Source organism: Arachis hypogaea, chromosome 16 (genome assembly GCF_003086295.3).
Source record: "Arachis hypogaea cultivar Tifrunner chromosome 16, arahy.Tifrunner.gnm2.J5K5, whole genome shotgun sequence".
Taxonomy (NCBI): domain Eukaryota; kingdom Viridiplantae; phylum Streptophyta; class Magnoliopsida; order Fabales; family Fabaceae; genus Arachis; species Arachis hypogaea.
Genome location: NC_092051.1, coordinates 135,883,244 through 135,911,102, shown reverse-complemented (window position 1 = coordinate 135,911,102; position 27,859 = coordinate 135,883,244). Strand labels below are relative to the sequence as shown.

General features: G+C 32.7%; 1 protein-coding gene across 1 annotated transcript; it reads right to left on the bottom strand.

Moving 5' to 3' along the window:
* Window positions 1-15: 15 nt before the first annotated feature.
* Window positions 16-3,584, bottom strand: LOC112755152 (uncharacterized). The gene is made up of 6 exons (XM_025803068.3): window positions 3,342-3,584; window positions 2,649-3,257; window positions 2,078-2,224; window positions 1,578-1,706; window positions 656-1,255; window positions 16-529 (listed from the first exon to the last, which is right to left on the bottom strand). The coding sequence occupies exons 1-6, from the start codon at window positions 3,402-3,404 to the stop codon at window positions 311-313; spliced, it is 1,767 nt and encodes a 588-aa protein (XP_025658853.1). The 5' UTR covers window positions 3,405-3,584; the 3' UTR covers window positions 16-310.
* Between the last annotated feature and the right edge of the window lie 24,275 nt (window positions 3,585-27,859).

Below are 27,859 nucleotides of genomic sequence, written 5' to 3'. Positions count from 1 at the left end.
GTCATTCTTAAAGAATAGGGGAAAATAATATATGATTTGAATTTCAATGGCTATTTTGAAAAGTACATGAGCAATCTGCTACGTAGTATACAAAAAACAAGAACATAAATAGTCCTAGTTACAATTCATGGTTGCATCTAAAAAGAAACCTACTAACACTACATGTAAATTAGATACCGTTTATTTACATTGCTAACTAATAATATATACACCGAGCTTCTCAATATTCTACGCTATGCAAAATTACTGTTATATACCTTCAAACCTTAATGGAACAAGATTTAGTTGTAGTGGTCACGATAGCTCAGATTCAATTTGTTTCATAATCCAAAAGATGCCTTTCGACTTCATCAGCAAAGGTACTATAGAGCCTTAACCCTCTGTTCTCTTCTCTCAATCTATCCAGCTCTTTCTTCAACTCAGCGATCTCTTCTTCAAATTGTTTATTTTTCTCCATTACTTGGCCTACTTTCATCTTCAATTCAACATTTTTCTCTTCTAGCATGACATTTCTCTTTCTTAATTCATCCTGGTATTCAAATAATTATATGATATCTGAGTGTGGATACATACGTATAAGAAAAATTTTATAAAAATGTATGGGACAACAAATTTTTGACGGAATCTGAAAACAAAAAGAAGAATTAAAACTCACCTCAGAAAGGCTCAACTTCTGTTCTCTGGTTACTTCATCAACAATGCCTGTACTTGTAGGGGTGTCATCAACTATGAGGTTTTCAGGATTCATCTCTTTCTGTCCATGAACTTTACCAGAACAGCTCAAATTTGGAGGTGTGTCCTCTACTATCAGATTTTCCATTTCTTCATATTTTCCATTGTAAGTGTTCGACTTTGGTGTGTCATCAACTATGAGGTTTTCAGGATTCATCTCTTTCTGTCCATGAACTTTACCAGAACAGCTCAAATTTGGAGGTGTGTCCAGTACTATCAGATTTTCCATTTCTTCATATCTTCCATTGTAAGTGTTCAACTTTGGTGGGGTATCCTCCACTACCTGGTTTTCAAGATTGATCTCCTGCTCTTGATAATCTGTGTTACAAGTTCCCAAGTTTGGAGGGGTGTCTAGCACTATAAGTTTTTCAAGATTGATCTTCTGCTCTGTGTATTCTCTGTTACTTGTGCTTGACTTTTTGGGATTGTCCTTCACTTCCAGGTTTTCAGGATAATACTCATCCTCCTCTCTATGTACCTTGCTAGAGATACTAAGCTGTGACTCTGAATCTACTTCATGAACCTACCATTGTCAAATTTGCAGTCAATAATAAGAACGAAAAATGATAATCCCACAAAGTATTTAAATATAAGAACTAAGCTCTAGAACATTGATCTATTCAAATTTCAAACAAAATGCAGTCATCAGAAAGTTTGAACAAGACTTGACTACCAACACCAAATGCTTTCACTCAAATGCCAGCAATGTCTCAATAAAACCAATCATTTTTAAGCCTTCTAACAAATAGAAAGATCAACCTGTGTTTTGTGGCATACACATTGGAATGAAGCAACCTCATATTTGCAAACTTTATGCACAATAAAAACAACAAAGTATAACTCACATTGCTTGACGTGCTTGCCAAAGAGTTTTCTGCACTTTCAAGCTCTGTGCTGTCACTCAGCACCCCAAGTGCTTCTTTGATAATCTCTAATTGCAATTCACTAGAAGTAGGTTGAAGTGTCCAAATTACCTGCAGATACATAGATAATAAACTACAAAGGAATTAAAAGCATTTTACATTCCTTTTCTGTTTTCACCAAAGTTTTTGAGACTTCAGTCGGACAAACAAATTCAAGGCAATTGTCATAATTCAAAGTTCAAACACCAAATATATTTTCTGCAGATTCCAGTTACACTATACAGTAAACTCAAAGGACACACTTTTGCCATTTCAATCAATAAATCTTCAAATAACGACCGAATATGGTATAGCATAAGATAAAAGTCGCAGTAGCTTTGACAGAAATATGCTTTCTCCATCTTCCATGTTATAGTAGAATACAGAAACCATAGTGAATAAGCTCCACAACCATCAAAGTTGTAAGCAAGCTTTTAGTTTACCTGGTCATCATTTAGGTCCTTAAGCCTTAAAGTAAGCTTTTGCCTTTGAATAGGTTTGCTATTGTCCCATCGACATACACGAGGAAAGGTCAAATCATGACCTTGCAACTGTGGCCGTGCTATATCAAAATGCTCAAAAGACCATATCTGTTCACCAAAATAGAAACAAAACTTAAAACAACAATCTCTGATGAACAATGAAATTTACAGCATAGACGCCTTATTCATATATTTCACTTCATACAATGTATACTAGAACCTTTGTTAAATTCAATTTAAGTATGAAAAGACAAGCTCAAAAGAGCCACATCATGACCAAAAAAAAAAAGCACAAAATGTCTGAAAAATGCTAATTCTAAATACGGAGATTATTTTAATTCAAATTAGCAATACCAAAACGAGATCCCAATCATAAAAAGATTCAATTCAGTGCAATTCATTGCTGGAATACATTGACATTAATTAATCACATCAATATTCAAATTTAATGCTACAAAGAACAAATCAGCATAAACACAATCTTTAGGCACTCATAAATCTCAGAAAAATTTTGATGATATATCGAACATACTTGGAGAAATATAAGGCAGCCACCCACATACTGCACATTGTTTTCTTTCCTCTTGTCAAGCCACTGAGCCAAATCCTCAACAACAGCAGCACCCCAAGCAAACTCACAAACCTCATCCAAATCCTCAAGAAACAACAAGTACCGGGAATCCACTTTCCCATTGGAGGAAAGAAAGGTCCCAATTGTGTAAAGCAAGAAGGTCCTCACAAACTCATCACTCATAACTCCCCCAATCGAATCAAGCCTCTCTTCAAGGGACTTCATTTCCACCTTCCTCTTCCCCTTTGTTGCACCATACAACTCTTCCAATTCGGAGAATGGCTCCCCCTCTCTCAACACTACCGGTTTTCCAAACACTCGAAGCCCCAATATCAGAGCAGCATCTAACAATGTCATACGAATTTCACCTGAATCGAGCACAAAAGCTTGCTTCTCGCAGTTCCAAGTTTCCATTAATTCTGTTAGCAGCACTTTGCTAAGTGAATGATTGGGGACCGATAACAAGTTCCCGAAACCAGTCTTCAGTATTGCTGATACTTGCTCCTCCGTGAGTTGTTGAACACGCTTGGCGAAAGATGTTAGGGAAAATCGAGTCCTGAAATTCCTAACCTGAAAAAAGGTAAAACATCTAAGGACATGAATTTAGGGTGTAATTGAAGAGGGAATTGAAATTGAAGCTGGAATTGAGATTACCGGCGGTTCCCGAACGTCGTTGACAGCGAGGCCAATGGAAGATAACCTCAGTGATTTCCTCATCGGGGAAGTGGGCTTTTCGGTGATGGTGAGGGTGAAACGGCGCGGAAGAAGTGGGAAATAGAAAGAAGGAACAAAAACGTTAGACTCGGGAGTGTATAGTGTATAGTGTATTGTGTATAGACTGGGTTACTGCAGAGCCGAGAAGCTTATCGGAGAAGACTCTCAAAAAATTGATGACGTGTCTCTCATATCAAAATAAAGGCGCCAAAATATTCTTTTTATTTTTATTTTTTATTTTAAAAGTCTTACACTCTTATTCTTACTAATTCTTTAGAAAGAATTTCACCGATAGCAGTATATCTAAATGTACTTTAAATTTGAACCCTATAAATTTGTTGACGGTTGACATTGTGGATGCAACTTTTTTTGATGTATTTACTTAAAATGAGGAGTATTATAAATAGGAGTGTTCATGGGTCAGATCGTATCCGCAGATCCGCAGTAAATATCCGCATCCGATCCGAAAATTGTGAATACGATCCGATCCACAAATTGATCGGATCGGATCCGATCCGCACCCTGCGGATATCTGCTCTATATTCGCATATCCGATCTGCGGATCCGCAGATCCGCACTATAATAATTAAAAAATAAATAAATAAATATGTTTGGTATTATATTTACTTGTTTGTATGTTTTAGTTAGTAATTATTATTCATATATTGTATTATTTTATTTTTGTTATTTAGAGAAAGTTTGATTAAAAATATTTTAGGAATAAATAAGTTTAAAAGTATGAAAGAAATATTTTTATCGAAATATTTTTACATAGAAATATGATTAAAAAGAGAAGGTTTAATTATGCGGATATATCCGATATCCGATTCGATCCGATCTGCAAATGTGCGGACACTAAAAAGTGTGGATATCATATCCGATCCGATCCGTGGACACCCCTAATTATAAAGTGTACAAATTTTCTTGTGAATTGTGGTGCGATTGCATGAAGAGTATTTTCTGCGGTCCCTGGTGCAGGCTTCTCTTATTAGTGGCTTGGCAGCTGATTTCTTGGGTAGTTTAATTTTGCATAGTTGGACTCCCTGAAAATGGGACCTTTAAGACTTCTAATGTTGTGATTATAGTGTTGTAGGGCTGATGGTCTTTTGGAGAATGTGGGTTAGTAGTTTAGGTGTAAGTGTGTAACTATAGTAGTTTTTTTTTTTTTTTTGTTATATTATGGACGGGGCAAAATGATTCCACACATAATAAATAGAAGTGTTAAATATTAGGGGACCAAATTTTTAACTTGTAATTACTCTTAATTTTTTATAAATTACAATATATATTTTTAACTTTAAAATTTTTGTATGGTTTGATTATTCTGTTTGTTGTTATAGTTTTATTAAATTTTTAATTAAATTTTTACAATTTAAAAATTTATAATTGAATTTTTATATTAGATAAAAAAATTAAAAATTAGGTTTCTTCCAACTATTTTTTGTAAATTGTATTTATTGTATTTGATATAAAATGCATTATGAAATATTCTAAAAGTAAATATTATAGTATTTTGTATTTTTTTGCTAAAAAATAACTAGTAAAAATCTAATTGCAAATTTTCATTTAACATAAAAATCCAATCATAAATTTATAAACAATATGAATTTTATTAAAACTTTAATAAATTTACAAGAACTAATAAAATAATTAATTTTATTATAATTAATTTATTAGTATCTATAAAATTATATTTGAAATAATAAAATTAGATAAATTTATACATGTACAAGACCCCATTGAGTTGAGGGAAGAATTGGAAACTTGTTGGTCTTGGTGATGACGTGATTGGATCTCTGGAGCAATAGAGGATAGTAACTTTAAAGACACTTCAACGCTCAAGACAGAGTGAATCTGAAAAGTATGAATAAGGGTTAGAAGTGCATACTGTACCTGAGGGAGTTTTAGCTCTCTAAATATAGTTTGTCTTATTATCTTGTCTTATCTATTTAACTAAGATAGATAAGTTTTTTTTTTTTTTGGACCAGCGCCAGGGCCACAAGAGGCCCAAAGCACAGCAAGCCAAAGGATCACCCAAGCCCCACCCAATCCGATGATTGCTCCCCAGCAGCTCCCTTCTGCGCCATTGTTCCACAAACGGCAAATGGAGCTCGACCCTTCTGTGCTGTCACTTACTACCTGCAAATGAAGCTCCCTTCTGCACGATTGCGAAGTTCTCTGTCGCCACTCCCACACTCTGACTGCAACGGTGATGCTTCGATAACCTTCCCAACGAAATTGCCACCCCATAGTCGATGTTCCTCCGCATAGGGTAGAGAGCGGGGAAGCCCCTTTCACCAACACGCTTCCGAATAGCACATGCAGAGCAAGCCACTGTCTGAGCAACAGGTTAGAGTTTTAATTGAGACAGCTAAGAAGATTATAATGTGTGAAAGTAGTGTGCAGCCTGTGATGGTCCCCTGACTATTTGTGACGATTTTCAGGGACAGGAACATGATCAGTTTGAGGACTCCTCCAGCAATGCAACAACCGCCATGCCCTTCATTGCTTGAACCACAACCTCTATTGTCCGCACAGACCCTTGAAGTGCCGAGTTGTCCGCTGGATCAACCTCATTAGACCTCGTGTGCACCCAAGGACTCCTGCCTACAAACCTATTCTGTTTCCGAAGGTTGAAACAGCCACATTATCCTTGCGTAGGATGTTTCTGATCAAGATTGGCTTATCCCTGATCCAGTTTTGGTGGAGAGTTCCCTGCCGAGTGAGTTTCGCCACTTCATGCGCTAATGAGTTTGCTTCTCTTGGCACCCAGGTAAAACCACAACTTGAAATGATTCTTGCTAAATGAAGGATGTCATCTAGTACAACTTGAATTTCTGCAATTGATGCATGTGACTTTAGTGCCTGAATAAGTATTTGATTGTCTGATTCTATGATAATCTTCTGCATCAGGAAATTTTGTGACATAATTAAAGCTGCCCTAATTGCTAATGCTTCCGCAGCCAATGGCGAACCTGCAACTATGGTGGAATTAATTCCCGAGAGGAGGGATCCATTATGGTCTCTAAATACTGCAGCCACAGCCCCCACAGATTGAGCGTCGATGAAAGCGACATCAACGTTGCATTTGATCCAACCTTGCAGTGGCGGTCTCCAGGTAACCCTGCTGGCTAATCTCGATACAGTAGTTGTATGCTTTGCTGGTTGCTCTGATAATTCCCGAAATTCTAGTTCCATCAGATTAGCTTTGCGAATCACTAGTAAAGGATTAGGAATAGTCTGCTGATATATAGCTAGATTCCTCGCTTTCCACACCTCCCAGACTAGAAAAGCAACCTTACTGCTCCATAGATCATAACTAGCCCCTGCACTCAACTTCATTTTTCGTAAAAGTTCCATCATCCACTTCCCAAAAGAGGAAACTGTTAGGGTCGTAGGACAACATTGAATTTGTGCTCCAAACCAAGCCGGTCTTGTCCAGGGACACAGTAGCAATGCATATTCAGTGGTCTCTGGTTCCTGCAAACAGATAGGGCACATAGGTGTATTAGTGATTCTTTTATGAAAAAGATTACCAAAAATGGGAAGAATATTATGCGAGGCCCGCCATAAAAAGGTTTTGATTTTTTGAGGAGCTTTCAAGTTCCAGACTTCCTGCCATAAGGATTTTAAGTCTTCGCTGGTGGATGGATTATTGTTCTGTATGCGCCTTTCGTTCCTAGCAACATGGTATCCCGTCTTGATCGTGTAAATGCCATCCGATCTGAAAGGCCAGCAAAAACTATCCTCCCTACCAAAAAGACTTACTGGGGTTCTAAGGATTTTATCAACAGAAGCTCCATCAAAATACAACTTTAACTTATCCATATTCCACCCCTCTCCCTGAATAATCAGACCCTTCACAAACTCAATATCGAGGTTTCTAACAACAAGATCCTTATCCAAGTTCATGATCCACTTATCCTCCAGAATTCTTCCTCGCTCTCCGTTTCCTATCAACCATCTTCCATTTCTCAAAAGAAAATTCCTGCCTTGAATTTTCCACATCCATGATGCTGCCCTTCCCACCTTAGCATCCTTAAAACCGACTTTTGGGAAGTAAATAGCCTTTAGCACTTGAACCCAAATCGCATTAGGATTTTCCAAAATTCTCCACGCTTGTTTAGCTAAGTGTGCTATATTCTGACAATATAAATCCTTAAACCCAAGACCTCCATCCTTTTTACTAGCACACAACTTATCCCAACTCTTCCAATGAATACCTCTTTCATTACCTGAGGAAGCCCACCAAAACTTGGCAATTTTCTTACTAAGCCGTTCACAAAAGCCTTTAGGAAAAAGAACCACATTCATAGTATAAGCAGGTAATGCTTGAACAATTGATTTGATGAGCACCTCCTTCCCAGCTTGATTAAGAAGTTTTTGTTTCCACCCTCCTAGCTTATCCACCACTCTGTCCTCAATCCAACTGAGAGCACTATTCTTAGATCTTCTCCAGTAGGCAGGGATCCCAAGATACTTACCTGGATTATCCCAAGCTGACAAGCCTAAAATCTCTTCTATTTCTACTCTAGTCCTGATAGGAATTAGGTTCCCAAACGTAATCCCAGATTTGTCCAAGTTGATTCTCTGCCCTGAAGCTTCAGTGTACACATTCAAAATGGTAATGAGCTGATAAATTTCCTCCTCGCTGTTTTTTGAGAAGATTATACAGTCATCCGCAAAGAGAAGGTGTGAGATGGCTGGTGCCGTAGGGGCGATTTTAACTCCCGAGATTCTACCCTCTTCTTTAGCCTTATCCATAAGAATAGTAAAAACCTCAGCTGCTATTATAAAAAGGTACGGCGATAGGGGATCCCCCTGCCTAAGACCCCTCCGCGGCTCAAAGGCCTCCGATAAAAAACCATTAATCTTAATCTTATAACTTACTTGGCTGACACACTTCATTAACAACATTATCCAATGCGGGTTAAACCCAAAAGCCCTCAAAGTAGCTTCTAAGAAAGACCACTCCACCATATCATAGGCTTTGTTCATATCAATCTTAATAGCTAAATTCCTGGAAGCATTCGTTCCTTTTCTATTCAGATCATGAAACATTTCCTGAACTATAACCAAATTATCTTGAATCAGGCGGCCACCCACAAAAGCACTCTGGATGGGGGATATGATCTTAAGATAGATAAGTATTTGAATTTAAATGTTAGTTATTGATTTTCTGTTTTTTGACCTTTTTGGGCTGTTAGGATGACTTATAGACTTGGCGACCGGATCGTTATTGGGCTGTTTGGGACCCAAATACCAGATCTGGAACAATACCAAAATTATGTTTAGTAATTAATAAACATAAAAAACCAAACCTAAAAATAAATAACAATTTAATAATCATATATGCATAAAGATTTTGAGGATTTTGGGGGACCATTGCCCATGCTAGCCCCATGGTTCCGCGACTACGGACTCTAAACTCATCTACTAACATAAAGAAGCTTAGCACACTCTCTCTCGGATATGTAGGCAAAGAAATCAATGACATGCAAAGTGGAAAGTTGGGTAATGGACACTGGCTTTGTGTGGATATGGCTCATATTTTGTGTTCGATGCTTCTTCATGGTCCGGGTGAACAGTCTTTCATGACCTGTATAAAAGAAGAAACTAGGCGCAGATCTTTATTAGTGTGAACTGTTCAAGGTTGTTGTGTAGTAGGGGGTTGTTCTTGCACCCGAAATTTCGCTAGAGGTGAATCATTTAAAAATTGGACAAATATGTTGTGACAAAAAATTATTCCAACAAAACAAAAATACAAATTTTTTGTCAACTAAGTTAGAGGATCTAACGATGAACCGGGTTGCATCTTGAAAGGCGCATCAAGTCGACCGTTGAGTCCAACAATCAGTAATCAACCACTTACCTGGCTGGCTCAGCTCTACACCTATCTTATATTCTTATAGGCACACATGGCTGCCAAAAGAACTACCCTCAGCCGTCTTTTCCATGTTCTTCCTTTTACTTTTTCGAGATTGAACGTAACACAACAGAACAAAATTCATTCTGGTTACTGATTCGTACTTAGTTCACTAAGATACCAATAAAATGGCGGGTACACTTGGAAGTTTTTCTATTCACTTTAAACATGATAATTTCGTGGGTCTTGCATAATCTTCCTCATTTGCCAAACCTCTTGGAACATACGTTGTGGCATGTAAAAGCAGTTCAATGATCAAGAAATGCTAAAGTAAAAAATAAAAAATTGAGAAATAACAATTAAGTTGATATTGAGTTTTGAATTTGATCAATTTAATTTGAGAATTAATATAATAAAAATGTTAGACTAATCATTCAATGATTTCATTCTCTCTGACTTAATTATCTTGTGGTTAGGAAGTAAATGAACGAAATTGACGATCACTCTTTAATTCTAAAGAACCTTAAACAATAAACACGATTGAGATTAATTAATAATATATTAAGGATAACATTAAAATAAATTTATATATATATATATATATATATATATATATATATATTTATCCTTAATAAATATTAATTAGGTATAAGTTTTTAATTTATTTACCTTAACTAGATAAATCATTTTGCTAATTTGATAAGTTAATTAACGAAGAAATTCTACGTAACTATTAACTACATGATGTGGCAATAAAGATAAAACATATCATATCATGAAAAAATTATTAGTCTTCTATATACGTCATTTTCATGCAGGTTCAAATGGCATTATTTTGATAAAAAAGATTCATCCAAAAAAAAAAAACCAAAAATTTAAAATAACATCGTTTCTCTTAAGGGCCATTACAAAAATGATCGTTCTAGTATTCAAGTCAAAGTTGATAAAAATGTATAGAAATTCTCTCTCCATAAATGGCAAAGTGACACGTGCACTACTCCTCTTGTAGAATAGAACAGGCTATTTACAAGAGATTTTGTTGAGCCATGGTAGGAGGCTCCGTTGAGTCGAGCCATGTTGTGACATAAAATGCTAAAACATGATTTTTCTGTGTTGAAAGTCTGTTAGGACAATCTTCGAGTGCTGGGTCAAATTAGGGGTGTTTGTATCTGCGAAGGTTTTTTTGATTCGTTATTGGGCCCGCAGACACTCAAAAAAAAAACTTATTTGGTTAGAGAGGAGCATAAATGTATAATTCATTAAGGTTGGGGTGAGAAGGTTAGACATGTTAAGGGTAACATGAAAGTTTTGAGGTGTTTTTTACGGTGAAAAAAATAACGAAGAGATGCTACGTAACTATTAACTGCATGATGTGGTAGTAATTAACTGCATGATGTGGCGGTAAAGACGAAACATTTCGTATTATAAATGAATTAGTTCCCTGTACAACGTGATAAAAATGAAGTCGTTTTTGTAACACCCTAATATTCAAATCTTTATGCTAGAGTCATAAGTCAATGATAATAAGGTGGTACGACTCTCAAGGGGATTTTTAATATATAATTACAAATAAAATTGAAAGAAGTATTAATCGAAAAGTCTGAAAAGAGTAAAAATAAAATCGTAAAATCGTATCATTCACGCATCGACAACTAGAAGATAAAGCGTGAAGTCGAAAGCGATATATAGAAAAAGGCCTTAAGCAGAATAAGAAAAGGACATTATATAGATATATAATATAAGGAAATAGCCACTAGTCGCGATCTGGGAAGTTTAGGCCGGCTAGGGTACAGTATAAAAGCAATTTGACAACCATATCTCCTAATCTCTCCCAAATGATACACAAGGGCCTCTATAGGCAAGTTTTCAAAAGGATTAAATACATAGCATGAGTTCTTTAAAAACAAAAGCGGAGAGAATCTAAGCAAAAGTAAATAAGAAATCTCAGAGGTCTTCGCTGTCTTTCAGACAAATCACAGCTCACTGCTGAGCATCTGGACCTGCATATGAAAAACAAGAGATATATACAGAATAAGAATCCCCGACCCATGGGTTCCCAGTACGGTAAAAGTGTCAAATAAATACAATGCATTATAATAAAAACTCACTAAACATCCTAAACTTCCATCCACCAAATATTCACCATATGTTCTCGCTAATTCATAAACAAGCAACTGTCATAAGCGAATGCTAAATCTAATTCATGTTCCTCATGCTTCCAAACTTCCTAACTCTTCGACAATTCACAACCAGTTATAAACGAAACCATCCCCAGCTATTCTGTCTCAGCAATTCTATATCATTACCTCATATCCTCACCTGGAGCAAGTGAAATCACTTCACCGCGTCTACCCAGGGAGCTCAAATTATCTCATTTTCTACCTAGAGTAGTGAAATCACTTCACTGCGTTTACCCAGGGAACTCAAATTATCTCATTCAATAATCATCATTTTAAATTAATCATATCATTACTCCATCTCAATAAGAACAACCCTCAGCGTCGACCGACACCCGCATGAGGGACCTCTCAGTTGTGCAAACACAAGCAATACAGACAAGTAATACACAATTAAGGTACAAGTAGGGCAAGTAGCATTTAATCAAGTAACATAGCATATATGTACAATTTAGCAATCCAAAACAAATAGGCAAATCCAAACAAGTCAAACATATGCAAATGATGTATGCCTCCCCTATGGCTGATGATATCATATGTCGGTTACATAGCCAACCCGACATGTCCTGCTAGCTAACCACTGGACAGTCCCTGCGAGTGCGCATCCCCAAGCTCGAAAATCAAAATAAAATATCCATGGGGGAGAGCTTATCCGGAAAGGTCTAAGTGTCCGGCCACATCTTACGATGCAGGGTCAACAGAATCTCGGATCTCAACCTGGAGCAAGTGGAGCCGACCCACTGCATCTACCCAAGGAAATCCAAAACTCAGATAATTTCACAAATCTCAAATAAACCTCGACTGGGAGCAAGTGGGGGCTAACCACTGCATCTACCTAGGCAGGTATATCTCACAACATTCCGGAGTAAGTGGATCATTGGATCAGTGCCACTACATCTAGCCAGGCGGGTATATCTCACTGGTGCGGAATTTACAACCACAAACTAACCGGCAAGTGCACTGGGTCGTACCAAGTAATACCTCAGGTAAGTGAGGGTCAATCCCACGAAAATTGATGGATCAAGCAACAATAATTGAGTGATAGACTTAGTCAGGCAAATAGAAAGTAATGTTTGGGCAATATAAAAGACATTAAATAATATAAAGAATATTGAAGATAGGCAGATAAATAAGTTGGGAATAAACTATTGAGAAAGCAGTTAAGGTTTCAGAGTTATCTATTTTTCCGGATTAACTTTTCTTACTAATTATTTTAATCATGCAGGGTTTAATTTATGGCAAATTATATGTGACTAGACCCTAATTCCTTAGACCTTTCTAGTCTCCCCTAATTTTCATCAACAACCAATTCCTTGGTCAATTAATTCCAAGTAGAGGGTGATGATCAAATTCCAGTTTATATGCCACAAAAACTCTAATTACCCAAAAATAAAAGGATTATATGTCACGTATCCCGTTAAATCCAGATAATTAAAATTTAGGAGAATATGTTTTCAAGCTGTCAAGTAAAGAGCTTTTCCAAGTTATACAAGAACTCAAATAGAAAGAGGGTCATACTTCCGTTCCACCCAAATTCATAAGATAAAGAGCGAAAACAATTCTTAAATTATAAATTCATACATGAATTAAAATAGAAAAAGCAATAAAATCAATCCATACAGATAGACAGAGCTCCTAACCTTAACAATGGAGGATTAATTGCTCATGGTTCAGAGAGAAAACTAGGATTGTAAATTGTGAATAGAATAATGTTGTCTGAGGTGGAATAGAATGGGATGGATCCTCCGGAACCTCCCAAAAGAGAGGTTTCTTCTCCCTTTTGTATCTAATCCTAATAAATTTAAAATCTAATATTTAAAATTAAAATAATATCTTTTCCAAAAAAAATAAGATTTGAATTTAAATTCGAATTAATCAAATAATCAGCAATTCTTCAATGGATGGATGGGGACCACTTGTTTTGTCCATTCTTCAGCTTCTAATATGTGTTTTCTGGGCTGGAAACTGGGTCAAAACAGCCTAGAAATCGCTCCCAGCGTTTTTCTGCGTTTTCTGCACGTGGCGCATGTCACGCGTACGCGTCGATGGTCTTTTTTGCGAGTCACGCGGACGCGTCGGTCACGCACACGCGTCGCTGTGCAAATCTTCAAATCACGCGTACGCGTCAGTCACGCGCACGCGTCACCATGGAAAGCTCCAAATCACGCGTACACGTCAGTCACGCGTACGCGTTGCTCCTCGTTGCCATCTCCTTTGATTCTTGTGCTGCAGAAACTCCATCAAATTCCGCCGAATGCTACCTAAAATAAACAAAATTGCAAAAGACTCAAAGTAGCATCCATATTGGCTAAAAGATAATTAATTCTTTATTAAACTCAACAAATTAGATGCAAATTGACTAGGAAAAGATAGGAAAGATGCTCACGCATCACTCACCACGTCCCAAAGCAAGTGGATCAATGCCACTGCATCTACCCAGGCAGGTATATCTCACCACATCCCGGAGCAAGTAGATCAATGCCACTGCATCTACCTAAACAGGTATATCTCACCACATCTCAGAGCAAGCAGAATCACTCTACTGCATCTATCCAGACAGGTGTTTAAAAGCTCAACCTGGACCGAGTGGGATTACCACTATTGCCGCTACTACCCAGGCATCACAATTTCTGACCTAGAGCAAGTGGGACAAACCACAACCCTTGCTACTACCCAGGCATCTCAAACATACATTCATTCAAAACTCCATAGTTAAACTCATTTATCATAATCCTCTTTCCCCATCTCATACCTGGAGCAAGTGGACAACGCCACTGTCTACTACCCGGGGTCACACATCACATTCAATATTTTCCATCATTATTCATTCACCACATTTAATCATTAATCATATACATATACATACTAAGCCATAATTCAATTCTTATCACAGCCATCCGGCTCATACTATGCACAGCACTTCCACCATCATCCTCAGCAACTCATGCAATCATCATTACTCATCATTCATCATTGATTATCACTTTACTTCCTCCACAAGTTACCACATGTCATAGCTTCTCTTCATTACTAGGCATACTATAAAAATTTAGGACTTAAAGGATGAAAATTGAGGCTTAGAAGTCTGAAATTTGACTTAAAAACTCAAAAATCAATTTTTGCTGAAAACGCGATCAGACGTGCGCGTCGCCCACGTGCACGGGTGGGAAGCGGAGAAAAGCGGGTGACGCACTGACGCGTAAGCGTTGCCCATGCGCACGCGTGGGAAGTAGAGAGTTAGGGTGACGCGTGCGCGTCAGCCACGCATACGTGTGGATGTGTCTTGTGCTCGTCGCACAAAACTGGCACACTACCATCACAACTCTCTGAAATTTATACCACGCACCTGCATCGATACAACGACTAGGGCTGGCAATGGGTAGGGTAGGGTAGGGTTCAAACCCTACCCTAACCCTACCCGCGGGTTGAAAATTCTATTAAAACTCTACCTACCCTACCTGCGGGTTGAGAATCTTTCAACCCTAACCCTACCCGCACCCTAAAGTTCTAAACCTTACCCTACCCTACGCTACCCGCAGAAATATCAAAATTTTCAAAGTAAATATAAAATTCAATCATTTCAAATTTTATACATATTAATAACATAAAATATAATAAAGTAATGCTCTAAATTACTAAATTAACTAACTAGTTTAGTGGTTGTTCACTTATTGTAAGTCATTACATTAGAGAGGTTGTGGGTTCAACTCTCACTTCCTCCACAAGAGTTCTACAAGCCAATTCAGGTTTCCAAGAGCACCAAAATTTCACCCAACAACTCTAACACAACCAATATCATACATACATCAACCTAGGGTTTATTAAATCTAATAAATCACAAGGGTTAGTGATTACTTACCTTAACCCACTGAATTTTGTGATGAATATCACCAATGGCTTATATTAGAATACCCCTAAATAACCAAAATCACAAGATTTCCTCAAAACCCAAACCAAATTTGAATTTAAAAGAAAAATGAAAACTGGGCAGAGAAAAGTAGAATACTCATCACAAAACCTAGATAGAATTGTAGAGAATGAGAAGAGCGACGCGTGGCCGTAAACGGCTCATCAATCGAAGTTCCGTAGCAAAAGTTATGGACATTTGAAGGTAGAGTTAGGATTAGGTTTTCTCTTCTCTTCTCTCTTCTCTCAATATCGGCCCTCACTCACAAATGGGGGAGTATGGTGGCTGAAAGTGTGCTTAATGATGTTATATATATGTGGGCTTGGGTCCACTTGGGCCTGATTTACTTATTTTAGCCCGTTGGCCCAATTTTGGGCCAAAACCTTTAAGATTAGAGTTTTAAATCATATTTTAAATATTTTTATCTTTCCAAATTATAAATTCTTATTTCTTAAAATTATTCACTTCTAATTAATTTTTTCAACCACAGTACCAAACAGATCGTAGCCGGTACTACTGGTCAAATTTCTAGTGCGCATTTTTATTCAGAAAATTATGTTTTTCGACTAAAAAAAAATCCACTGAGTCCAAATATCCTACTTAAATCTTCAAATTTCGATTGCTAAATTTTCTAACCATATTCGCTCCTATTTAATTTATTATTTAATTCATTACGATTTGACCGGATTTTACAGTTTTCACACAGGTTCAAATGGCGTTATTTTGATGAGAAAGATTCATCCCAAAAAAAAAAATCAGAAGGTTAAAATAACATCATTTTTCTTAAGGACCATTACAAAAATGATCGCCCTAGTGTTCATATCAAAATTGATAAAGATGTGTAGAGATTCTCTCTTCGTCTATGATGCATGGACATTAACACAAACACACGAATTTTGAAATCTTATAAGATACAGCGACATGGTATATATATAAAATATAAAGTATTTTTTTAGATAAATTACAATGATATTTTAATATTTTATTGATATTAAATTATAAAATAATTTTTTAACTGTTTCTAATATCTTTTTTTAATTATATAAAATATTTAAAATATTTTTTGTTTTAATAAATAATAATATATATTATTTTTAAACTCATTTAAAAAATATATGTTGAGAATAAGGCTGGACATGCTAACATATGATGGTATTTAAGTATGTCCAAATATGTTTGAAGAATTTTTTTATTTTGTTTAAGACACGGTTTGACACAGCAAAAGTGTTGTGTCCGAAATGTGTCCCATACATGAACACGACAACTCAACAAAGTGTTTGTGCTTCATAACTCTCTGTAGATGGCAGAGTGACATGTGTACTACTCCTCTTGCAGAATGGAGCAAGCTATTTGCAAGAGATGTCGCTGAGCCGTGGCAGGAGGCTCTACCGAGCCGAGCCATATTTTGACGTAAAATGTTAAAACGTGATTTTTCTGTGTTGGGAGTCTGTTAAGGCCATCTTCGAATGCTGGGCCAAATTGAAAGTGTTTGTATCTGTGAAGATTTTTTGATTTGTTATTGGCCTGCAAATACTTGAAAAAAACTTTATTTGATTAGAGAGAAGTAGAATTCATTGAGTTTGGGGTGAGAAGGTTAGACATGTTAAGAGTTACATGAAAGTTTTGAGGTGTTTTTTGTAGTGGAGAAAATGATAGAAAAAAAAAAGTTTAATTACTTTACAAGTCCTTATAGTTTCACAGAGTTTTTAATTAGGTCCCTATATTTTTTTTTTCTTTTCAATTGGGTTTCTAGACGTTAATTTTTTTTTTCAATTTAGTCCATGTTAACGTTAAACATAAAAAAATATTAGTAAATTATAAAATTACTTATATATCTCTTTCTTCCATCTATAAATGTCAAAAAAACATTAGTGTTGCCGATAATAATGACACTGCTCTAAAGCCACAATGTTCCTCAACAAAACTTCAGTGAAATCATCCACTACAATGTATGGGATTTTAAGGATACCATGTTCAAATGCCAAGTCAAGTATGCAGCCATGACTTGATTTATTTACTTGGAACTTCAATCCTGCTTCAACTAACTCAGATGCACTGTGACCAAGGACTAAAGGTCTACAATTCCTTGAAGGTCTTTTATGAGATGGTGGCAAGATGAAGTAACTAATCAGATCAGTGAAGTGTGCTATACTGTTACTAGCCGGTGCTAATACTCCTTGTTTGTTGTGATATGAAAAATAATTAAGAGCAACTCTCATAAATGAAGGGAATAATAGACTAACATCTAAGCGAGAAGTAAAAACTAACTTGTATATTTTTTCAAGAACAAACAAAGGAACCTGATTCTCAAGTAATATCAAATCATTTTTTACCCAATTTCAAAGCCAATTGTTGCACGTAACTCACCAAATCGATCAAACTTGCCTCCGATATTTAACTCGTCACCTGTTTTTGTAGAGCTAGTTCTAGCGGCAAGACGAGGTGAGGCGAGGGAAGCGATGGATGAACAGAGCAGAGCAAGGGGAAGTGACAGACGGATTAACACCAAGCGACGGATGCTGATGTTGCCACGGAAGATGACGTAGATGGACAACGACTCCAAGCGACGGAGAAGAAATGCCGCTGCACAGGAACTTCAGAGAATAAGTTAGGACTAGCTAGGGTTCTCTAATTTGGGGACAAAATGCTAAGGGTTCTTTTAGTATTTTGAAAAAATAGAGGTGTCCTCAGTTAGCTATTCTAACTCAATTATGAGAATATTCATTTTTAAACAGAATATTATGTTATCTTAAATGTTATTTTCACGACAGGGACTAAATTGAAAAAAAATTAATGTTTAGGGACCTAATTAAAAAGATAAAAAAATATATGAATTTAATTAAAAATTTGATAAAACTATAGGAAACTACAAAATAATAAACAAAAAAAATGAATTATGTCTCATAACGATGACTTGACTGACTTCTTTCATCATTGGAAAAAAATAAAATTGGTTCTTCTATATAACTTGTGTAAATTTTATAAAAATGAGAAAAATAATTATGATTAATTATTCTTGATTTAAAGAGTGTGTTTTGTTTGGCTATTTTTTTTTTCCAAAAAGCAGATGTGATTCTCATTCTGAATCTACCTGAGAAGCTAAAAATTTTAGCTTATGCATTGCCTTCGATCACTTCATAAGTTTTCCTATTTTATTAATTCTATTCTTTATTCTTTTCTTTTCAAATAGGCACAAATAACAACTCATCTTAAAAATGATTAATCTCATTAAAAAAATAAATTAAACAAAAAATTAATCATAAAATAATAATAAAATTATAAATAATGAAAAATTATAGTCCAAAATAGTATTAAATAAAAGAGTAACGAAAATACTATAAAAAATATAAATTTTATTTTTTTAATTTTGTAAAATTTGTAATTAAAATTTTTGTGTACTGTTTATTATTGTAATTTTTTAAAATATGAATTATTAATTTTATTAGAAAAGACAAATTAAATAAAAATTTAATTATAAGTAATAATAGAATTATAATTAGTAGAAATTATAATTTAAAACAGTATTAAAAACAATATCGAGAATACTAGAATACGATACAAAAGAGAATATTAAAAAAAAAAAAACTAACATTCTTATGTATATACCTAACAAATTGATAGAATAATAAAAAATTATTTTTTTAATCATCATATTATAAAATTATTGATATTATTAAACAGAACAAATTAATAATAATAATAATAATAATAATAATAATAATAATAATAATAATAATAATATACTAAAAAAGAATACTAAAAATATTAAAAAATAATATATAATATAAAAATATATTAAAAAATATAAAAAATTAAACATACTTAAAAGAATAATATTATACTTTAATATCATATTTATTTTAGTAATTATATATTTAAATATGATCTTAATTAATGCCAGTCCAAACACACATTTAATATCTTCTGCGTAAAGAATTTTTCATGTCAAAGGGTTTTATATTATTTACATTCCTATTTAATTAATTTCTTATTTAAAAAAATTAGTTCATATTCCAATCATTCTGTATTATTTACTTTCTGCTTCTTAATTTAGTATATAGATTTTAGAAACTATACATAAAAAAATGTTATGGATCAGAATTCTAACTAACTTTTGTAAATATTTGGTAAAAAAAAAAATATTCCTAATTAATTACTTTTTAATATCTAAAAAAAATCATAAAACCATTCATCTATAATTTATTAATTATTCACAATAAAATAATTATAAACAATATTTTTAAAATAATATCATCATATCAGAGAATAAATTATTATTTCTCAAAAATAAACATTTTTGGTAAGATTTAAATACATACAAAACTTTTCACTCACTAATTAATCACTGAAAATTAACGGTGTCGATGCATTATTTATTACTAAAAAACTGAATACATGAGAACTTCGTTTAACAAACAAATTGAGTTTGCCATCCTTTTTATTTTCTTTTTTTTTATTAATCAAATAATTAAATAAATGCAGACAAGACTTTTTTTTTAAAGATGTTCATGTTATTTTAAAAAATCTTATTATAAATTGATTTCAATGTATTTATTAGTAAAGATTTTATTTTTAAAAATTATTTTATTAAAAATAATTAAATCAAATTTTGATAATTAAAATAAAAATCTTACCGAATTTTATAATTATTGAATAATTTTTTATATTTAAATTATAAATCTTAATAGTTTAAAAAGAATAAAAATTTTATATGATTTATTTTAAATAATTGAGATTTTAAAATTTAATACTTTAATTTTATAAACAAAAAATAAATAAATTATATCATCTCTAATTTTAAATTAGAATATTGATTAAAAGCCAATTAAAAAATTGATAATTTATATTTTAAATAATTTTAAAAAATTAAATTATATTTTAAATTTATACATTATACCCTAATTTTATTAAAATTACCCTATTCTATCAACCCTAAATCCCCAAATTGAAACCCACTAACCTTAACCTAACCTAGCCGCCGCCTCACCGCCACTCACCCACCGCCATCCCCTTCCCATATACACATACACGCGCAGGAAATAAAGAAAGAAAGAGAGAGGGGAGGTTGCAAATAGAAGAGAAGAGGAGAAGGGGAGAGGGAAGACGGCGCCGGCAGGCGCCACTGTTGCCGTGCCGTCGTGTCACCATCAAGGATCAGGTCACGGAGGAGAGAGAGGGAGCTCGCGATGGAGAGGGGGGAGATGCCGCCACTACACCAGTTGCCGTCGAGCCGCCAAGAGCGAGGAAGTCGTCGCCGCCGTTCGCGCCTCTGTTGCCATTAGAATTGCATGCTGCCACTGGAAGGATCTTCATCATTGCCGTCGTTGACGTGCGAGGAGGTGGAGCTCATCTTTGCCGCTTTTGCCGTCATTGAAGCCAGGCTCATTGCCGTCACCATCCGCGAAGCTAAGGGGAAGCCGCTGTTGTTGAAGGAGAAACCAGCCGCGCCACCATGTCTCTGTTACCGGAAAACGGCACTGCCGTTGCTGAGATCCACTGCCGGTAAGAGTTTTACTTTTAGGTTCCATTCTTTTGAATTCCGAAAATATTATTGTCGCTGTACGATTGTTACAGTTGCTATCACCATGCTTCTGGTCGCTGCTGTCGCTTGAGATAGTTGTCGAAACTACTGTCGGATCGGTTTAGAGATCGTTGTTGCTTTGTTCTTTTGTTGCAGATTGAGTTATCGAGGCTGCATGTGAAATAGAAGTTATTTCTGTTATTACAGAAGTAAGCGGAGCTGTGGATACAGCCACGGCCGAGAGAAAAAGGTTTCTTTGACGCGTTTGGTTTATGGGTTTCGATTATTCGAGGTAAGGACGCTTTTCTTAAACTTATTTTACTTTCAAGAATTGTTACAAGTCGATATTAATGCGAAAAGTATATTTTTGTGATTTCATAAGTCTTATGGACTGAATTGAATTGCTCTGGATGATTATAATTGTTTGTTTGGTGGAATTATTGATTGTTTGAGAAAGTTGAATATTTTGAATAGTTGATCTTGTTAAATTGGTGGTTGCCGAATTAGTTTTCTTGAGATTTATAAATGTTTTGTTATTGAAATTGAGTTGATTTTAGAAAAGATTTAATATTGGAATTGGTTTGAAACGGAAGAGAGTTAATATTGAAATTTGGTTTGATATTGAACCTGATTTGATATCGGAGTTTAGTTTAAAAAAAATTTGAAAAGGATTTTATATTTGGAAACGGTTTGATTATTGAAAATGATTTGCTATTTGGAAATGATTGAGAAAGGTTTGAGGAATGTTTGGATGGTACCCGAGAAGGGTGGCAGAGTTCGAATTTTAGAGGAGATACTGTCGAAATTTTTATAAAAATTGGGAGCTTTGTTTGAAGTGATTTATTTAGAAAAGAATGGATTGATGATGATAATGACATTGATAAATAATGAATTAAAAGTATATGAGACTTGCAAAATTGAGATAAATTATTGACCTTCTATACGTAAAATGTGACCGGAAACTTTAACTCTCCAGGTTTTCCCATGGGCATGCATGTATATATGAATTTGAGGTTGGGATTTATCTCTCTCATGGATGAGTTTGGGAATGCGCGTACAGAGGAACTGTCCACGGTTCGCTATCAGGACATGTCAGGCTGACTATGTAACATCATCAGCCATAAAGCAAGCATATATCATATGCATTTGTATGTTTTGCTAGTGTGTGCATTATTTGGTTTGCTTATTTGTTTAACTATGCTTTATCTGCTATTTGCCCTACTTGTTGTATTTGTATCCTATCTGTGTTTTCCTTATTTGTGTTGTATGTTGTGTGCAACTGAGAGATCCTTCGTATTGATATTGGTAAAGTTGAGGATTGTTTTCCTGAAGTGATGATTTGATTGTTGACTTGATTGAGTTGCTTGGGTTGGGGGTCGTGATTGGTTTCTGATCGATTGAGGTTTTAGTAAAGTATGAAAAATTAAGCTGGTTCGGCATAGAATTAATGAATCTATGCTTTGGAACATTTTGGTAATTCATACAGTTTAGAAAACTAATTAAGATTTTCTTATAAGAAAAAAAAGGTTTTGGATTTTTGGATAATTAAATATTGATTTTTGAAAAGGTTTTGAATGATTAGCCGTTGGTTTTTAAAATATTCATAGGACAAACGATAATCACTGCCTTGAAATCAATGCTTCTCTTTATATGTATCTTCTTATGACAATTCTTAAACCCTTTACTAAGAACCCTTTCGATGACGATGTTCTCATTCCCCTACAGTTTTATCTTTTCAGGGACGGACGAGGAAGCTTGTGGAGTTTTTGTTAAATTCTTAGTTATGATGTTTTTGTTTGTTTTTTACATATGTTATAGATTTTTTCTCGCCTTTATTAATATGTTATTGTAAGAGGGATAAGAGTTGTGACTGTAATAACATGTATGTATATGATATTTAAAAGTTGCTTGAGTAAAAAGTTATATATATATATATATATATATATATATATATATATATATATATATATATATATATATATATATATATATATATACTTACTTGTTTTTAATTAAAAAGTATTCTCCATTTTTCTTTTAAATGAAAATAGCGATATGGTTTAGAGTTTAAAGGTTCTTATTTTATTATTAAATATATAGAGTCGTCGTAATACTTCTCGCTATCAGAGTAGCGCAGCTAGAAGCATGACGTTTTAATAGTAAAGGTGTTATATTTTCATTTGATATATGATAAAACTGAAGAAACCGAAGTGATTCATATGATTACCTTACCTAACTATATCTGTCATATGTCCCTCCTTTGCGTCAATTTTAAAGACGGATTAGTTTGGCTATTTTTATTTTTAATGAGAACAAAAATAAAATATAAAAATATATTTGATTGAATATTTTAACTTTGTTTTTAGTAAAAATATTTTAAAAAATGAGTATAATTTGTTTTCAACTTTTTCAGTTATAGATGATAAAAATATTTTTATACTGATTTTTTTACTAGTTCTTCCAATTCTATTAGTCTTCTTTTATTTTTTGTTATATTCAGCTATTTTTGTTTTTAAATTTCAAACTCATTTTTGTGTTTTTTTTTGTTTTCTTCTCTTCAACATCTTTTTCAATGTTTTTCTAATATTTTTTCTATTATAATTTTTAATTTGATGAAAATATAATAATTTTTCTACTAATGTATTTTTTATTTTTTCCGTAGTTTTTGGTATTTCTTCTTTAATTCAAATCTTCTATAAATGATAAAAGGAGAGAATTTAAAAAAAGAGTGAATTTAACAATAATTAACAAAAGATATAAAATTAATTATTATTTGTATCCAATATAAAGACTCATTTGTATTGTTATTCAATATAATATTTTATTTTTAACCATACTCACATTTTATATGTTATATTTGTTTTGTACATGTACTTACATTTTCATTTGCATGTTATTTTTTTTTTTACTAAAGATAGGAGATTCGAACCCACAATCTGTTAATTGAATATGGGGAGACTATGCCATTTGAGCTATAACTCATTGGCTACACATTGTTGTTGTTATTATTATTATTATTTTAAATATGTTTAATTTTTTTATATTTTTTTAATATATTTTTATATTATATATTATTTTTTGTATTTTTTAGTACATTATTATTATTATTATTATTATTATTATTATTATTATTATTATTAGGAAGCTATGAAAATTTATATTATTTCTAATATATTTCATTATATAGTGTTTTATTTTAGAGTAAATGATACAATCTTTAATTCTAACTATTATATTCTTGAACCAAAGATAATAATACTACTCTCATTTTTTTCGAAAAACACATCAAATGTACTCCTGATAATACATAATGCTTTAAGTGTCTATTTGTAATTTTGTTTCTGATACTTCTTTTAAGCATTATAGTTTCTGAGCTATCCTCCAAGCGTCATTCATCCTTAAGAGAATTTGGATTTTCTTAAGTGGGATGTAGCATCTCATTCTCTATTCTTGTGTAATGTCATCATTCAATTTTTTTTTTCTTTTTTGTGTCTATTATTTTATCATTGTCCTTCCTTTGAGAATTAATTTTGTCTCCAAATTTAAGGTTAGGATTGTTTTTATGAACTTCACTAGTATCCTCTCAAGTTGCAAGATCAGCAGAATTCTCATACCATTATAATACAACTTGAGAAATTTTCGCTTACTGATTCATCACCGAAAATTGACAATATTGTCGTTACGATGAAACTTGAATAACTGAAGTGATTCATATGATTATCTTACCTAATTATATATGTGATATGTTTCTCTTTTGCGTCAATCTTAGGGATAGACTAATTTGGATATTTTTATTTTTAATGAGAATGAAAATAAAATATAAAAATATATTTAATTGAATATTTTAACTTTGTTTTCAGTAAAAATATTTTACAAAATAAGTATAAAATTAAAGAAAAAATATTTTACTGTTTTCAACTTTTTTTTATATAAAGATGATAAAAAATATTTTTAATCCAAAACACAGCATTTTTATATTGGTTCTTTTATTGATTCTTTCTATTAAACTACTCTTCTACCTTAACTCATGACAACAATAAAAAAGTCTCATAATCCACAAATTCAGCCCAACAAAATACATAAATTCAGTTACAATTTTAGTTTTTATTATTTTATCTTATCTTTATCTTATATTTATTTGTTCTTATCTTATCTTTATTTGCTTTTATCTTTCATAGACCAATGCTCTATATATATTTAGTTTTAACTTTATCATTTATAATTCAATTCAATTCAATTCAATCAAAAAATACAAAGTATAATATTTTTCATCTTTCCTTTTTTTTTTTATTCTTTCATAGTTTTATCATGGTATCAGAGCCTTGGTATCCTCTTTGAAGAGGATACATAAACTATCATCTTTCCGATGAGAAATCATCCTGTTTCTTTTTCAACCTCCTTTGACAATGAATAATCAATCTTCCAATGTAACTCAAAATCCAACCAATTTCTATTACATATATCCAAGTAAAAATCTAATATCAGTCTTCGTTACCCATATTATAACATAAAACAACTATCATTTATAGAATAGTCACTATGGTATGTAGTTCTGTCTACATTCTGTTCATCAGTTCAATCTGCACTCTATTTTAGCAGTTCCATCTGTATTCTTATTGCGCTTTACGCTGCTTTTTTATTGCGTTTTACGCGCTCTTTCTAACAGTGCTCTAAGCGGCCTGTCTTATTGCACTCTACGCTCCCTCTCTTATTGTGCCATACGCGCCCTCTGAAGATCGATCTTATCGCGTTCTATGCGCTTTTTTTAAGATCGCTGCTTGCTCTTTCTCCCTCAAGTACAGCATCTCCTTTTATATTTTTGCCCTCGACAGCTCTAATTCTAGCTCTAGCTCAGATTCGTCTTCCTCAACAATTTCATTGGAACTTATGTTGATTATTGACATCTTTCATCCACCAGTTTGTGGGGCGTATTAAACTACTCTTCTACCTTAGCCCATGACAACAATAAAGAAGTCCCGTGTCCCACAAATTCAACCCAACATAATACATAAATTCAGTTACAATTTTAATTTTTATTATTTTATCTTATATTTATTATCTTTATTTATTTTTATCTTTCATAAGCCAATGCTCGATATATATTTAGTTTTATCTTCATAATTTATAATTCAATTCAATTCAATTAACAATCAATAAAAATTTCTTTATATTTTCTTTTCTTTTTCTATTCTTTCACAATTTTATCGTGGTATCAGTATCAAGAAATATAAAATTCAATATTTTTCATCTTTCCTTTTCTTATTCTTTCATACTTTTATCACTTTCAACTCTATTAATCTTCTTTTATTTTTTTGTTATATTCAATTATTTTTGTTTTTAAATTTCAAACTCCTTTCTTTTTTTTTTGTTTTTTGTCTTCAATATTTTTTTTATTGTTTTTCTAACATTTTTGTTACTATAATTTTCAATTTGATGAAAATATGATAATTTTTTGTTCTAATGTATTTTTTATTTTTTTTTACAATATTTTTTTTAATTCAAATCTTTTATAAATGATAAAAAAAGAGAATATTAAAATTAATTAACAAGAGATATAAAAATTAATTATTATTTATATTCAATATAAAGACTCATTTGTATTCTTATTCAATATAATCTTTTTTTAACCATACTCATATTTTCAAAACAAAATCTAATCGTACTCTTATTTTACATGTTATATTTGTTTTGTACTTATACTCACATTTTCATTTGCACGCTGTTGTTGTTATTATTATCATTTTAAGTATGTTTAATTTTTTATAATATATTTTTATATTATATATTATTTTTAAGTATTTTTAGTATTTTTTTATTTTTAGTATTTTTTGTACATTATTATTATTATTATTATTATTATTATTATTATTATTATTATTATTATTATTATTATTAAGTTATGAAAATTTATATTATTTCTAATATGTATTTCTCATTGTATAGTATTTTGTTTTAGAGTAAATAATATAATTTTTAATTTTAATTATTATATTCTTGAACTAAAGATCGTAACACTACCTTCATTTTTTGCAAAAACACGTTAAATATACTCCTGATAATACATAATGTTTGAGGTGCTTATTTGTAATTTTGTTTCTGATACCTCTTCTAAGCACCACAATTTCTTCCTGAACTATACTCTAAGTGTTCTTCATCTTTAATAGAATTTGGATTTACTTCAGTGAAATGTAGCATCTCACTCATACGCTGCTCTTAGACAATGTCATCACTCAATTCTTCATCTTTTTCTGGGTCTATCATCAAGATCAGCAGAATTCCCACCATTGTAATAAGACTTGAGAAATTTTTACTCACTAATTAATCATTGAAAATTGACGGTACTGTCGGTACATTTATCATTAAAAAACTCATCTACTTTATCATTTATGAAAATCTCGGTGCACTGAATTATGAACACATGAGAACTTCATTTAACAAATAAATTGAGTTTGTCGTCCTTTTTTTCTATTAATCAAATAATTAAATAAATACAGACAAGATTTTTTTAAAGACATTCATGTTTATTTTTATTCGGTGTACCATGAGACTTGAATAGTTTAGTGATTCATACGATAATTTTACCTAACTATATATGTGATATGTCCCTCTTTTTCGTTAATTTTAGGAACGGATTAGTTTGACTATTTTTATTTTTAATGAGAATGAAAATAAAATATAAAAATATATTTAATTGAATATTTTAACTTTGTTTTCGGTAAAAATATTTTAAAAAATGAGTATAAAATTAAAAATGATATATTTTTTTTCAACTTTTCTGTTAACGATGATAAAAATATTTTTAATTCAAAACACAGTATTTTTATACTAGTTTTTTATTGGTTCTTCCAACTCTATTAGTCTTTTATTTTTTTGTTATATTCAGCTGTTTTAGTTTTTAAATTTTAAACTCTTTTTTTTTTTATTTTTTGTTTTCTTGTCTTCAAAATGTTTCATTCTTTTTTCGGAAAATACATTAAAGAAAAAAAT

Excerpts from the sequence above, each read along its gene's own strand:
- LOC112755152 (XM_025803068.3), bottom strand. The coding sequence starts at position 3,404 with ATGAGGAAATCACTGAGGTTATCTTCCATTGGCCTCGCTGTCAACGAC. Across the intron at positions 3,258-3,341 it reads ACGACGTTCGGGAACCGCCG|GTTAGGAATTTCAGGACTCG; the intron begins GTAATCTCAATT and ends ACCTTTTTTCAG. Across the intron at positions 1,256-1,577 it reads TGGCAAGCACGTCAAGCAAT|GTTCATGAAGTAGATTCAGA; the intron begins GTGAGTTATACT and ends TGACAATGGTAG.